Source organism: Dasypus novemcinctus, chromosome 17 (genome assembly GCF_030445035.2).
Source record: "Dasypus novemcinctus isolate mDasNov1 chromosome 17, mDasNov1.1.hap2, whole genome shotgun sequence".
NCBI lineage: Eukaryota > Metazoa > Chordata > Mammalia > Cingulata > Dasypodidae > Dasypus > Dasypus novemcinctus.
This window is the reverse complement of record NC_080689.1, coordinates 24,835,446-24,851,508: the sequence shown is the minus strand read 5'-3', so window position 1 is coordinate 24,851,508 and position 16,063 is coordinate 24,835,446. Positions and strand designations below refer to the sequence as shown.

Here is a 16,063-nt window from a genome sequence, read left to right as displayed (position 1 = left end):
TTTACCAAGATATTAGCTGACATCTGGCATTTACCCAAAGAGAGAGAGAGAGGAATTATATTTCTTTATGGTCAGTTCTGCAAGTAGCTAAATTAGAAATGACAAGAGCAAATATCCTTCAGGAAAACATATGTCAGGGTCCACATCCCAAAAGAAGCAAGCAAAATTTAATATACCTTCACCTCTTTATTTTCCACCCACAATTTATACAACTTACAGTCCAAAATCCCTTATCTCTTCATTTATCTTAATGCTTTTTCCATAGACATTTTGTGAGTCAGGGCATTTCCTCTGAAAAGTACTTGGCATTTGCTGGTTCAGTGAGGTTGCAGTCATTAATCACCAAAAGCTGAACCTGTGCTAGGAGACAGACAGCAAGATAATTGTTCCAAGCCCTGCCAAGCTCATCACACTTCCAGAACTCTCTTCTCCTCAGAGGAGGGTACGATAGAGACTGGCCACCTTCCAGTATAACTTTTTCAGATCTAAACATCTATCAGTAATCTGTTCCATAGTCCCAGAAAAGACTCTTAATTCCTTTGTGCAATCTCCAGCATTACTCATCTATTGTCCAGATTAATACTTATCCATAATACACCTCAATTCCATTTAACTTGCCAATTTAAAGTATACATGGAAAGAGATTCTAGTATTAAACAAAACAAAGGATACATTATTAAATATTGTAACATTTTTTATTAGGCAAGCTTTGAGTACCCTTATATGTCCAGGTACCATGAATATCAGAAACATATATTCCTGCTCACAGGTGATAGAAAAGTAATCTCCTTACAAATCAAATGATAAAAGATGAATTCCCTTTGTTTAATCAAAAGAAAACTTTAAACACTGTAGCATCAGTCTGGTGTTTGCCATTCTGGAAGCTTGAATTAAAGTATTTCTTTGAATAAGCACTAAGAAAGCTCTCATGCTGTGTTAGTAATGGGTCACCAGGTTATAAATATATCCTGCCTTTGGGGAAAAGGGTATTTTACAATTTCCCTATCTATAATCTCTTGACATTTATAATCAGAAATATATTTAGGGACAGTCAGGTATATTTTTATAGACTGAGATATAATTAATATCCTTTGATTTCTAGGTGAAGCTGTGTGACTTTGGTTTTGCACGTATCATTGGTGAAAAGTCATTCAGAAGATCTGTGGTAGGAACTCCAGCATATTTAGCACCTGAAGTTCTCAGGAGCAAAGGTTATAACCGTTCTTTGGATATGTGGTCAGTAGGAGTTATCGTCTATGTGAGTCTCAGTGGCACATTTCCTTTTAATGAAGATGAAGAAATAAATGACCAAATACAAAATGCTGCATTTATGTACCCACCAAATCCATGGAGGGAAATTTCTGGTGAAGGTAAAAAGTGTTTTGGCTTTGTGCCCTTTAGTCTGAAAAACCTCTTTGTATTCCCAAGTCTATCCTTAGACTTCTCTTTTAACTATCTCGTATTCATCTTCCAAATTCAACTAGTTACCAATTTTTTTTTATCATTCTTCCTTTTATAAGGTCTCCTCTATATCTTCTTTAGAATTCCCAGGCCCAATTAATGTAAGCCCTGATAACTTCTAAGCCCCAATTACCTCATTTTGAAACTATTAAAGTATCTTTTTAACTATCCTACTGTCTTTTATGGTCCTTTCCAGTTACCATTGCCAAATCCATCTTTAGGAAAACACTGCTTTCATCTTATTCTGCCCCTAAATATTTTGTCTTCGCTTTTATCACATTGTAGCTATAGGTCTCTCTAATTTGACCCAAGCTTACCTTCTGACCTTAACTCCCACTCCTCCCCTGTACAAACCTAGTCCTACACTCTTTTCCAAACTGCTCTCTGCTTTTTGCTTAGGTTTTTCCCCTGCCTCCAATTCCTCTTCCTCTCTTAAAATCCTTCCAGTCCTTCAAGGACCTCTTAATTTATGGCTCTTTTATGAAGTCTTCCCTGACTACCCTTCCTCAAAACTGTATGAAATCTACCTATACCAATAATTGGGCATTTTTTTCATATGTATTCTATCCACAATTTTCTTCACAACTAGATTGTAAACTTCTTGAATGAAGACCTATTGCTAGAATGAGTTTTGTATTCAATAAACACTCTCCAGTTTATCTCCATCTCTTTTATGGTCCTTTGCTGGGAGGCTCCATACATTTGTTTTTCTTGCCTGTTGAATGCTTTTGAATTTGTAACCCCTGGTTCTATACCTTTCAAGAATGATGGGATTCACCCTCTTTAGTTTAGTGATTCTAATAGGAAGAGTATACCACTTAAAACATTATTTAATATTCCATCCGAATTTAATAGCACCATTGCTAGGGAATACCCCCGTCTGGGTTTAGCCAACCTTTGGAATAGGGAGATCTTTTTTGTTTTTCAAAAAGTACCAAGCCTAATAGTAGGTCTTGATTAACAGTCCATTAAACTGGAAAAAGTTGGAGGAACATTATGTAAAGACAGTTGACTCGCTTGGTAATAAACAGAGCTGATTGGAGAAGTACATATGCAGGGTTCTTCGATGCTTTTGGAGCAGAGTGGTCTGTAGACCTCTTCTATCAGAACACTTGGGCGAGTTTATTTTAAAAATTCAGATTCAGCAGTTGGAACTCAGAAATGTGCATTTTTAAATAAACACCTCAAATGATACTGATGCACATGGTAGACCTATGTTTAAGGAACAATGGATAAGAGTTTGAAGTATTAGAAACACAGAGAAATTCATAACTAAGGTGCTTATGGAAAATCTTTCCTAGTTTGTTGGTAAATAGAAGAGAAATAGGATTAGTATGGAATAAGTTATTTGAATCATCCCTGAGTCTAGGCCTTAGAGAGGTATTAGTATTTCAAATATATCATTATATAGAGCTTTAGTTAGTAGGTAGTTATTTGATTGCCTTTGTTTTGCAGTTGATCCATTTCTCCAAATAATTAGATAAAGTATATATGCCAAGGTCTCACCCTATATACCAAGAAACCCTGACGCTATTTGTTAAAATCTGTTGAGTGAATTTTTGCTAATAAATTGTCATCTCAATCTAACCATATCTATAGAGATAAGGCAATGACTATGGCTGTTTTTCCACTCCAAGTCAGGGACTAGAGAGCAATATAATGTCACTGGAAGGGGGGAAAAGCAGTCTGTAATCAGAAAGTCTGTTTTATTCATCTTGAAAGAATACTTATTTAGCACTTAGGTGTAAGGCACTGTTCTAAGGCACATATGTTCAATTGACTTAGTCCTTTAACAACCTCATTTTATACATGAGGAACCGGACCAGCTAATAAGTGACAGAACCAGAATTCAACCCAGGCCATCTGTCTCTAGTGTCTGTGCTTTAATATGTGCTCTGTACTGCCTGCATCTTAAAAATGAAAATTTGACATGTCCACTGTGAATTCAGGAAACATTTCCAGATCACTAACATATTGACTTGAAGGGCACATTCTTGAGAAGCAAAAATTTTTAACATTAGATTGGCCTGATTGAACTGCTTTTCCAGTAGAGACACAGATTGGGGGTGGGATGGAGGGTTCCTCATATATCCAAATTCATGTAACTGATTTTATCTTTTCCCTTAGCAATTGATTTAATTAACAACCTACTTCAAGTGAAGATGAGAAAGCGTTACAGTGTTGACAAATCTCTTAGTCATCCCTGGCTACAGGTAAGAAAGGGTATATATCTCTTTAGCAAGTTCTCATTTGAGCACTTTGGTGTGATTTAATTACCTAAAATGAAACCACTTTAAGATAATAGATTCTACACATTTCTTAGGGGAAAAAAATGTTATCTTCAGTGATTAATTATACTATGGTTGTACCTCTGGAAGTTTTAAACTATACCATTCAAGTGAGGTACTGATAGGCAATTAAAACTTGCATGAACTGAAAGCAATGGTGTAGCTTTTTAAAAGGTTTTTTTTTTTTAATTAGAAATGTTATAGGTTTGCAGAAAATAGTTTCCATATACTCTTCCCCTAACACATGTTAATTGTCCCTATTATTATTATAACACTTTGAATTAGTGTGGTAGCTTTGTTAGAATTGGTGAAAGAATATTATTATAATTATACTATTAACTAATAGTTCATAGTTTACATTAGGGTTCATTTTTTGTGTTGTACAGTCCTATAGTCTTAAAAAATTTTATTTTAGTAACATGTATATACCCTAAAATTTCCCCTTTTAACCATACTCTAATATATAGGTCAGTGGCATTCATCACATTCTTAACATTATAAATGCTACCATCCATTACCAAAACTTTTCCATCATCCCAAACTGAAACTGTATACCTCTTAAGCATTAACTCCCGTTCCCTTTCTCCACCCTGGCCCCTGGTAACCTGTATTCTAGTTTCAGACACTATTTGCTTACTCTTAATTATTTCCTATCAGTGAGAATCATACAAGATTTTTTCTTTTGTGTCTGACTTATTTCAGTCAGTGTGACATCTTCAGGGTTAATCCATGTTGTCACATGTGTCAGAACTTTGTTTTTATAGCTGAATAAGTCATTTATGTATTCAGCTTTTGATCTGATGATGGGCACTGGGGTTGCTTGCACCTTTTGACATTGGTGAATAATGCCAGTATGAACACTGGTGTGCAAATACCTGCTTTCAGTTCTTTTGGATATATATACCTAGAAGTGGGATTACCAGGTCATGTGATAATTCTATACTTAATGTTCTGAAGAACCACCAAACTGTTTTCCACAGCAGCTCACCTTTTATATTCCCACTAAAAATAAACATGTTTTTCCAAATCTTCTCCAACACTTATTTTCTATTTTTTTAATAGTAGCCATTTGAGTGGGTGTGAAATGGTATTTCATTGTGGTCATGATTTGCATTTCCCTAATGGTGAATGATCTTGGGGCATCTTTTCGTGTGCTTATTGGCCATTCGTATATCTTCTTTTGAAGAAATGTCTGTTTAAGTCTTTTGCCCATTTCTTAATTGGGTTGTTTGTCTTTTTGTTGTTCATCTTTTTTACTTTTATGATGCAACCATTCTGTAGATTGTCTTTTTACTTTCATGATGAACTCCTTTGATGCACAAAAGTTTTTAATTTTGATGAGGTGATATTTATCTGTTCTTTTCTTTCTTGTGCTTTGGATATAAAGTCTAAGAAACCAGTGCCTAACACAAGGTCAAGATACTTCCCTGTGTTTTCTTCTAGGAGTGTTACTGTTTTGGTTCTTATATTTAGGTCTTTGATCCTCATTTTCAGTTAATTTTGTATATGGTGTGAAGTAGGGGTACACCTTCTTTTTTTTTTTTTTTTCATTTTTTAAAAAACATTACATTAAAAAAATATGAGGTCCCCCTTCACCCCCACCGCCCCCACTGCAACACTCTCCCCCATCATCATGACACATCCATTGCATTTGGTGAGTACATCTCTGGGCATTGCTGCATCTCATGGTCAGTGGTCCACATCATAGCCCATACTCTCCCACGTTCCATCCAGTGGGCCATGGGAGGATCTACAATGTCCGGTAATTGTCCCTACAGGACCACCCAGGACAACTCCAAGTCCCAGAAATGCCTCTACATGCGGCTGGGGCGGCTTGCACCCCGACGCTGACGGGGGGGTTTGGAGGGGTCAGCTGGCTGCAAAGGCATCTGAGGCTGCGGCAGACAGCCTCAGAGGGGCTCTCAGGCGTGGAGGACGCGCGGTGAGGGGAGAAAGAATGCCGCGGAGACCAGGTCTGGTACGCAAGTCCGGTTTATTGCGGAAGGGGACATAGCTTTATAGGGTTAGGGACTGCGTGGAGGGATTTGATAGGTGCGGGCGGGTACTGCTTCCTGATAGGTGATTGTAAGTGGTTGCTAGGCAGAGGGCTGGCGGAGAGGTTTGGAATAGGGGAGGGGAAAGGGGGAGTGAGAGCTGGCCGGATGTTGGGCTAGGCGGGAGATAAAAAGGGGGAGGGCAGCACCGGCCAGCCGTTAGCAGCAAAGGCCTAGTCAGGCGTGGTCACCTTATCTAGGCCCAGTGGGCAGAGGCGGTATCACTTCTTGCCGCACCGTTTGCTACTGTGGCAAGCCGGGCGCCCTTCCTCCCACATCTACATCTCATCTCTTCCTCCCATTCCCTGCACCCAGCAGCCACCATGGCCACTTTTCCCACACCAATGCCATGTTGTCTCAATTACTAACCACAATAGTTCATGAATAGAATATCAGTAAGTCCACTTTAATCCTTACTGTATTCCTCTTTCCTGTGGACCTTGGATTGGTTGTGTCCATTCCACATCTGTGTCAAGAGGGGCCTTAGAATCCACATGGATACTGGATGCAATCCTCCTGCTTTCAGTTGTAGGCACTCTTAGCTCCATGGTGTGGTGGTTGACATTCTTCAACTCCATGTTAGCTGAGTGGGGTAAGTCCAATTAATTCTTTTTTTTAAAGACTTATTTATTTCTCTCCCCTTCCACCCCATTGTCTGCTCTGTGTGTTCCTCTGTGTCCGCTTGCATTCTTGTCATGCGGCACCAGAAAACTGTCACTTTTTTTGTTGTTGCATCATCTTGCTGCATCAGCTCTCTGTGTGTGCAGTGCCATTCCTGGGCAGGCTGCACTATTCTCATGCGGGGTGGCTCTCCTTGCAGGGCGCACTCCTTGCGCGCATCAGCACTGCGCATGGGCCAGCTCCACACAGGTCAGGAGGCCCTGGGTCTTGAACCCTGGACTCTCCACATGGTGTGCAGACGCTCTTATCAGTTGAGCCACAGCCACTTCCCCCTTCATTCTTTTTTCATATGTATATCCAGTTTTCCCAACTCCATTTTTTGAAGAGACAGTTCTTTCCGCATTGAGTAGGCTTGGCACCCTTGTCAAAAATCAGTTGGCTGTGGATGTGAAGGGTTATTTCTGAACTCTCAGTTCAATTTCATTGGTCTCTTTGTCTGTCCTTTATGCCAGTTCCATCAGAGAAGACTGTTGTAATTTCTATTGGTATTATATTGAATCTGTAAATTGCTTTGGGTAGAATTGACATCTTTACAATGTTTACTCTTCCAAGCCATGAACATAGAATGCCTTTGTGTTTATCTAGGTCTTATTTTTTAGCAGTTTTTTTTTATAGTTCTCTGTGTATAAGTCCTGTACATCCTTGGTTAAATTTATTCCTAGATTTATTTTCTTTATTTCCTCTTCAGATTGCTGATTACTAGTAAATAGAAACACTACTAATTTTTAAAAAATTTTTTGGAATACTAATGCTTTTGTATTTAGAAGTTCCCTTTAGAAATTAAGTTACTTTAAAGAATATGTAATATGTATTCCCAAATTTCATAACTAGGGAGACAATATTATAACAGCAACAAAACCTAGCATTATTTTATAATACACAAGACGATATGCATACTACCATGATTATGTATAGAATAGAGACAGGATTTTCTCAACACTTTGCAAAGAGCTATTTTAAACAATCAACATCAAGGAGAATATAAAGAGGAAGGCAGACTATTATCTGAGGAGGAAGACAGTGTGAGAGGTAGGTTTACTTTTCACTTTAAGTCTTCTTCACATCGGTTGATTTTTTGGTTTACCCTGTGTACTTATTACCTTTTTTTTTTTTTAAGATTTATTTATTTATTTCTCTCCCCTTCCCCCACCACCCCAATTGTCTGTTCTCTGTGTCTATTTGCTGCGTCATCTTTGTCCGCTTCTGTTGTTGTCAGCAGCACGGGAATCTGTGTTTCTTTTTGTTGCTGTTGTTGCATCATCTTGTTGTTTCAGCTCTCCGTGTGTGTGGCATCATTCCTGGGCAGGCTGCACTTTCTTTCACACTGGGTGGCTCTCCTTATGGGGCGCACTTCTCGCGCGTGGGACTCGCCTACACGGGGACACCCCTGCATGGCACGGCACTCCTTGCACGCATCAGCACTGCGCATGGGCCAGCTGCACACGGGTCAAGGAGGCCCGGGGTTTGAACCGTGGACCTCCCATGTGGTAGATGGATACCCTAACTGCTGGGCCAAGTCTGCCGCCTTATTACCTTTTTAATTTAGAAACTAAATAATTTTTTCATAGTTTTCTTTGGTTGTATTTTTGCCTGATATTAACATCTTATAACATAAACGTATTTCTTTTTCAAAGAAAAAGTTTTCGATATGCAATATTACCCATATTCATATTTTACATGAGGTTTTGCTATGTTACATTTTTTAGCTTTTCTTCTAGTAATATACAGAACATTAGACTTTCCCTTCCAATCAATATCATACCCATATATTAACACTTGTAGTTACAAACACTATGATGTGCTTACACCATTTCCATTCATTTCCAGAGATTCACGAACAATCTTTTTACCAATTCTGCACAAACTAAACTTCAGCTTTCCATTCTCTATCTCTCATTCTATTTTCTGGTGACCTGGGTTCTAGTTATTAATTCCATGAATTTATACAATATTTAATTCACAGGGAAGTGGTTTTGGCCCAACGAATAGGGTGTCTGCCTACCACATGGGAGGTACAGGGTTCAAGGCCAGGGCCTCCTGACCCGTGTGGTGAGCTAGCCCACGCACAGTGCTGATGTATGCAAAGAGTGCTGTGCCACGCAGGGGTGTCCCCGGCGTAGGGGAGCCCCACGCACAAGGAGTGCGCCCCCTAAGGAGAGCCGCCTAGCGCAAAAAAAGTGCAGCCTGCCCAGGAATGGAGCCGCACACACGGAGAGCTGACACAGCAAGATGGAACAACAAAACAAGACACAGATTCTGAGTGCCGCTGACAAGAATACAAGTGGGCACAGAAGAACACACAGCGAATGGACACAGAAGGCAAAGGGAATAAATAAAAAAATAAATCTTAAAAAAAAAATTTAGTTCATAATGTAGTCAACAGGATTTATCCTTTTGGTTGGCTTACTTCACTGAACATGATGTCCTCCAGGTTCATCCATTTTATTATGTTTCACAACTTCATTTCTTCTTACAGCTGAATAGTGTTCCATTGTATGTATAAAACACAATTTGTTTATCCACAAAAAATTACAGGCTAATAGCCCTTATGAATACACACACTAGTATTGTGTTGAGGAATATACATCTATATTCATAAGGGATATTGATTTGCAATTTTTATTTCTGGTGGTATCTTTATCTGGCTTCGGTATTAGGGAGATGTTGACCTCACAGAATGTGGTTCTCTTTTAATTTATCCTGTTTTAGATTTGTTGAGTTTCTTACATGTGCGTGGTCATGTCTTTCTTTAAATTTGGGAAGATTTCTGCCATTTTCCTTTGAATATTCCTTCTGCCCCTTTCTCTTTCTTTTCCTGGAACTCCCATAGTATGTGTATTTGTATGCTTGGTGGTGTCCCACAGGTCTCTTAGCCTCTACTCAATTTTTTAAATTCTTTTTCTCCCTGTTCCTCAACCTGGGTCATTTCAAATGTCTTCTCTTCAAATTCACTGCTGCTTTTTTCTGCCAGCTCCAGTCTGCTGTTGAAATCCTCTAGGGAATTTTTCCTTTCAGTTATTGTGGCCTTCAGTTCCAGATACTGGAATCTATTGACATTCTCGTATTGTTTTAGTTTTCCTGATATCGTATTGTTTTCCTTGCTTTTCTTGATTGAAGATGATTTTTTAAAAATCTTTGTCTGGTATGTCCAAAGTTTAGTCTTTTTGATTTATGTTTTTGGAGTTTTTATCTTGTTCCTCAGATGGGTCATCATTTCTTCTATTGGTCTTGTAATCTTTTGTTGCACGGTATGAATTTTAATATTTTAATGTTTTAACTCTGATATTTAGTCCATGAGCTGTCCATTCCTTTTAAGTTTGTATCCAGCTAGTGATATAACAGTGATTTCCTTGAGTACCAGGCGCTAACAAGAACAAACAAACCAAAGCAAAAAAACACCTTAGACTTTGCAAATTGTCTCTTTTTTGGTTGGTGCTCTTCTTCAGAGTGTAGCCCTCCTGTCAAGATCAGTCCGAGGCAAAAGTGACACTCAGTAGAACACAGTGGACCCTATTGTAGATGATGGACTCTAGTTAATACAAGTGTAAGAATGTTCTTTCATAAATTACAACAAATGTATGATGCTAATACAAAGTGGTAATAACAGGGTAGTATGTGGGAAATATATATATATATATAATGTAAATAATGGATGATAGAACTATTTTAATAATTCATCAATTGTAGCAAAGGTAATTGCTGTTTAAAAAAAAAATAGTACAATTATAAAAGAAAGTGCTATTTTGTAAAACAAATGTTCCACACCAGTGCAAGGTGTTGTTGATAGGTTGGTGTACAGGAATCCTGTATTTTATTCATGATTGTTTGGTAAACTCATAACTTCTCTAATAAAAATGTAAAAGGTCCTCTACATCTTTTCTGAGACTGTCTTGTCTTAGGCTTGTCCTCACTCTTGGACTTAGGATTTCCCCCATTCATAGGAATTCAAATGGTCCCTCATACACCCTATAAAATAGACTTCCTACCTCCCATGTGCTCTATTGCATGTCTTAAAGCAGGTAATCCTTTGCCCTGGATCACTTTAACTTATTTTTTACACTGCTTTAGCTGTCTGCAAGCTGCTTCTACCTGCAGGATAAGTTCTGGGAGGGTTATCCAAACAAAGACAGGTTTCCTGGTTCAGTGTTTCAGGCTGCCACCCAATAAATCGACACCGACATACAGGCACACCAGGATGCACATAGGGGTTGCTTTGCTTCCTTCGGAACAGGGCCAGAGACCCACAATGGGAGCACAGGCTGGCTTCCTACGCCATCAGGGAGAGAGTCAGGGAGAGGCTAGTAAGAACTCCATGAGTACCTTCTACCATTTTTAAAGGTGCATTTTCTTGTTTCAGCACCCTGCTCAATTATTGCAACCCTTGAACTATTTTCCAGAGTTTTCTGGAAGATGACTTTGCTAGTTTTTACTAGTTGTTTAAAGATTCTTTGGGGAAAGCCATCCTGAAGTGTCTTACACTGCCATCTTGGTTGACCAGAAGTTAAGGCAACTGATATAGCATTTTAGAGGGGCCTATGTGCTCATTTCACATTATTTTGTTAGATATATTTGACTTTTAAAATGTCCACGAAAAGGTTCATATTTGCGCTGAAAAAATCAGAACCACAATTTAAAACATATTTGGCTAATTTCCTCCAAAAAGTTAATTGCACAGATGTCAAGAGATTCCCTTCAAATTTCAGAGTAAGGAGAGAAGCTTGATAACTATTTTAAAGGGAGTGAGGGGTAGAATTAACTTCAAAACAAATATTGTCATAGTTATTCTCAGTGTTTATCAAATTATCCTGATAGTGGATTTCAAGAACTTTCCCCTATTTTGAGGAGTAAGGTTTAGTCCTCTCACAGGATAGAATAAAATGTTTTATTGGTTATCAGCCATATCAGAAGCCTGAGGCAAATTTTTTTAATTTCAGAAACTAGTTTCTTCATTAGAGACTCTGAATTTGTAAAAGTATCTTCAGTGTTGCAAATGGAACTCCTTATTTAACAATTACTCATGAGTAGGGGTTCTCAGTTATTTGACTAGGCTGCTAAGCAAAGAAAAAGGTTGACAGTATTTTATGTTTCTTTTATGGTTCATAATCACTTCATTTTTTTTCCTAGGATTATCAGACATGGCTTGATCTTAGAGAATTTGAAACTCGCATTGGAGAACGTTACATTACACATGAAAGTGATGATGCCCGCTGGGAAATACATGCATACACACACAACCTTGTATACCCAAAGCACTTCATTATGGCTCCCAATCCAGATGATATGGAAGAAGATCCTTAATTATCAGTGAGCTAATTTAAAAAAGGATTTCATTTTATGAACTGATACTGTATTGTACAGCTATTCTTTGTAGATTATCATTTGCAAGGATGCAAACACATGAGGAAATATATAAAGGATCAGTGATACCAGTACTGTGTGTAGTTCATGATTAGTAGGTAAAGGAAGGGAAACTGAGTAATAAAAACACATGGTAGAATCAGGGTGAAGCTTTTCATAAATTTTGGTAGAATAAGCAATAACCTGTATTTGTATTTTTTCCTAATCCTTCACTTTTGTACAATAAGGGCACTTAATTTATCTTCCCTTTCCTGTTCTTACATAATTAACCCAAAAAAAAAAGGTTCAAGCTAGAGTCCAGGTATTGATAGCTTGATCAGATCATACAAAAGTTGTAGGGTTGATTGCTAACCAGGTTTGCACTGAGCGGCTATAGCAAATGATTTACCATAATATAAAAGCTTTAAGCATTTGTTTAACTGACCATAGAGGCATAAAGGAGTTTTTCCTAGCTGCTTACAAAAGGAGTACTGGACTGTTTTACCTTTCTTTTTTCTTTAGGTGAATCAATACTCCAAAACAGTGATTCCTAACAGGTTTGGAGATGCAACTTTAAATATACTCCCTAAAACATCAAAACTAAGTCGTCTCCTTTTGTGAACATGTTGCAACATCCTTTAAGAAAAATTGGGACAACTGATGTTAAAAAACTAGGATTAGAAACTGCTGCTTTAAGTGCTGAGTTATTATGTATGTCTTTTCATAGTTCATCTTTGCTGTTAAATTCTCATGTTCCCACAGAAACCTCTATGATGCCACAGTTGTATTCCAACATTCAGTAGGTGCAAATGTGATGTTTAATTACACAGTTTAACTTCACACAAGTTTAATTTGGGGGAGAAAATTAAATAGATACTAAAAATAAAGCTAGCACAGGGTAACCTAGTGCTACAAGCAATCAGGTATCCTTATTGTCTTCCCTTAATCTATTGGAGGGCTTTATAGATACTGGAATATTTTAAAATCAATTATTTTAAGCAGTCTTTGGTGGGGTGGCATTGGTGAAGCATGAAACAGTTTGTAATGGGCTCTGTTATCAGCAGACCAAATAAAAGAATGAAAGAATCTTTCTTTTTACATTTCAGCTCCAGCAGTCAGGTAATGGGTTTTTTTTTCCTTCTCAGATATATTACTCAATTTAAGAGTTGAGACTTTTTTTATAGCTTTCAGAATGGTTTACCAATAGTTTTCTCCCAAAAAAAGCTTTAAGACCCAGCACCATCCACTTCTATTTGTTTCCCTAGTAATCATTGTAAACCTTTTTTTTTTTTAACTCCAAGCAGTATAATGTAAAGACCAAGAAATCTGGAATCTGAAAATCTGGGTTTAATTCTTGGCTCTATTATTTATTAGCTATGTGGCCTGGGTAGAGGACAGTCTTCTCTGAGCCTCAAGTTCCTCAGTCTATAAGTGAAAATAATTCTTGCCTCTACCTTCTTCACAGTGTAATTGCAAAGACAAGTAGGAACATAATCAACAAACTATCACTACCCACAAATTTGAGGTAGCAAAGGAAAAGATTGTTCTGGTATATGAACACAATTAAGTTGGAAAGACCCCTGCAGCTACCCTCTAATATAAGACTAAAAATATCCCTAAGAGAATAATAGCAAACACTTTTGCTGTGCTCCTTTGTTCTAAGCCCTTTATATGTTTTAACTCATTTACCCTTACAACCATGAGGTAAGTGCACTATGAATCCCATTTTACAGATAAAGAAATTGAGGCACAGGGAGATTAAGTAACTACTTGCCAAAGGTCATTGAAGTTAGGAGGTAGATTTGAATCCAGGCAGTATGGCTCCAGAGTCCATCTTAACCCTCTGAATTACTATGCTATTCTTGCTGTACTGCTATATCTCCAGAACACATTTCACAGTATCTTAACAAAATAATTCATTCTTGTATAGTAATTCTAAAAGTTAAACCAAACTAATTTTGAAAAGCAATTTAGAAATGTATTTTCCCATGTGATAGAGGATAATTTCCCCAGTTACTTTTTTTATTATCAACAAGCACAAAGTGGAGTAATTCTGGGCCACTAAGCACCCTACTGTGCTTTTACTGCATAGGGTGAAAATTAACTGGAATGACATTTGTTTGCTTATTTGTATAATCAAACTTCACAAGCCATGAATTTAATTGCACTCTTTTTTGTTGTTGTTGAATGCCTAAAAATTTTTAAAATATTTGTAAAGTCACTGTCAAATAATTTAGAGTAATTACTCCAGATACTGTATAACCTGCATAACCTTTTTTGTTTTGAAGTCAAGTTGTATTTGTATAAGAAATATTTGTTTGATAGAAACATTTGATAATGTACAAAGTAGTCTAAAATGACACTGTTTAGTACATTTTTATATTTTTTGTTACATCCTACTTTTTGTAAATATGCTCCAGGAAGCTTGATAATAAAATGTATTTCTATACTACCATTTACTTTTCCATGTGAAAACCTGAGCCTGTCTCTTGTAGAGGTATCCAAAGAAAGTTTTATTTGGTTGTGTTATTTTCCCAGGCCTTGGTAACAGAATTATTTTGGAAATAGTATTTGTAAATGAGATTAATGCTATATTTAAGTGAGTTTTTTTCTAATCCACCTAAAAAAAAATGCAGTATTATAATTTTATACTAAATTTGAGATAATTATCTGGAGGTTTCATTTCTTGGAATGAAAGTTAGGAATAAGTTTTTCAGAAACTACCACTAAAAATTCACCTATATGTACCTGCACAGTGTATGCACCATGCTCACGAAGGTGGCTTTCCCAGGGTGAGGCCAAGTCATTGCACTGGGGATCTGCTGACCCCTGCGGGTTCCCCACATGGGGGAAATTCGACTGTGTAATTTGTGTTGGTAGGGGATTGCATCCACACTTTCCCCCCAACAGTTTTTTTCAAAATAATAAAATAAAATTCAAGTATAGCAACAGCCAGAAGACTTAGGAAAATTGAATACCTAATACCAGAGTAAACGTTCCAGTTTTTAAGATTTAAGGCATTCTACTTTTTAACCCTTAATTATAAAAACGATTATATATTTTGGAGTGGGCAACTTCGGGCATTGTCATCTTTCAAAAATTCTTCCAGTCACATCTTTGAAAAGTTAAATATGGAAATATTAACAGAATAAAAGTGGCTGAGGGAGAGTGGATGTGGCTCAAGTGGTTGAGTGCTTGCTTCCCACATGGAAGGTCCTGGGTTCAGTCACTAGTACCTCCTAAAAAAAACCAAGCAAACCAAAAAACCAATCAGGGGAGCCAATGTGGCTCAGTAGTTGAGTGCCAGCTCCTCATATATGAGGTCCAACCCAGTCCCAGTACCTCAAAAAAAGAGTGGCTGAGTATATACCAAAGCTTGGCAGCATCAGAAAAATAAATCTCCCTGAGTTTATAGTGAGAAACAATGTTTTCAGGCAAGCAGAGGCAAGCAACAAAAAGCACTAGTTCATCACACTGCCAGTGAACTTCCTATATATAATTAAGCCCTTTTGTTCAAGACATGACTAGTATTTTCTTTAACCTCCTTTGTAAATTTGTTCCTAGTATAAGAATTCCTCAAAAAGTTCCTGTTTCTGATATAAAATTTCTATTAATCAAAAAATGAGAAAATACAGACCTAATATTAAACATCTATCTGAATATAAGGGAGAATTTGCTCAAAGCAGAAAATTATTCATTATATAACCTACATTTACCTTTTTTTTTTAAGATTTATTTTTTCCCCCCACCTCATTGTTTTGCACTGTCTGCTTTCTTTGTCCATTTGCTCTGTGTTCTTCTGTGTCTGCTTATATTCTCACTAAGCAGCTCCAGGAACCGATCCTGGAACCTTCCAGAGTGGGGGAGAGATGATCATTCTCTTGTGTCACCTCAGCTTTCTGGTCTGCTGTGTCTCCTTTTGTTGTGTCATCTTGCTGTGCCAGCTCTCCACGTGGGCCAGCACTACTGCACAGGGCAGCGCTCTGCATGGGCCAGCTCAACACACAGGCCAGCTTGCCTTTACCAGAAGACCCTGGGCATCGAACACTGGACCTCCTATATGGCAGATGGGAGCCCAAGTGCTTGAGCCACATCTGCGTCCCTACATTTACTTTTTTTTTTTTTTTCAGATTTATTTTTATTTATCTCCTCTTCCCCTCCTCCGTTGTCTGCTCACTGTGTCCATTCACTGCATGTTCTTCTGAGTCTGCTTACATTCTTGTCAGTGGCATCAGGAATCTG

The 16,063-nt window shown here is 37.7% G+C and overlaps 1 protein-coding gene and 1 non-coding gene across 2 annotated transcripts in view; both read left to right on the top strand.

The window, feature by feature from the left end:
- The window catches only part of PRKD3 (protein kinase D3), a 90,972-nt gene extending 76,696 nt beyond the window's left edge, over window positions 1-14,276 (top strand). Inside the window, exons 17-19 of the mRNA XM_058278403.1 lie at window positions 1,103-1,370; window positions 3,589-3,674; window positions 11,609-14,276. Of these exons, the coding sequence (XP_058134386.1) occupies window positions 1,103-1,370; window positions 3,589-3,674; window positions 11,609-11,782 (528 nt within the window). The 3' untranslated portion in view covers window positions 11,783-14,276. The remainder of the gene's footprint in view (window positions 1-1,102; window positions 1,371-3,588; window positions 3,675-11,608) is intronic.
- A 285-nt stretch (window positions 14,277-14,561) lies between these two features.
- On the top strand, window positions 14,562-14,726 carry LOC111765969 (U1 spliceosomal RNA). The gene has a single exon (XR_002798158.1). It is a non-coding gene; the product is annotated as a U1 spliceosomal RNA (small nuclear RNA).
- Window positions 14,727-16,063: the final 1,337 nt, after the last annotated feature.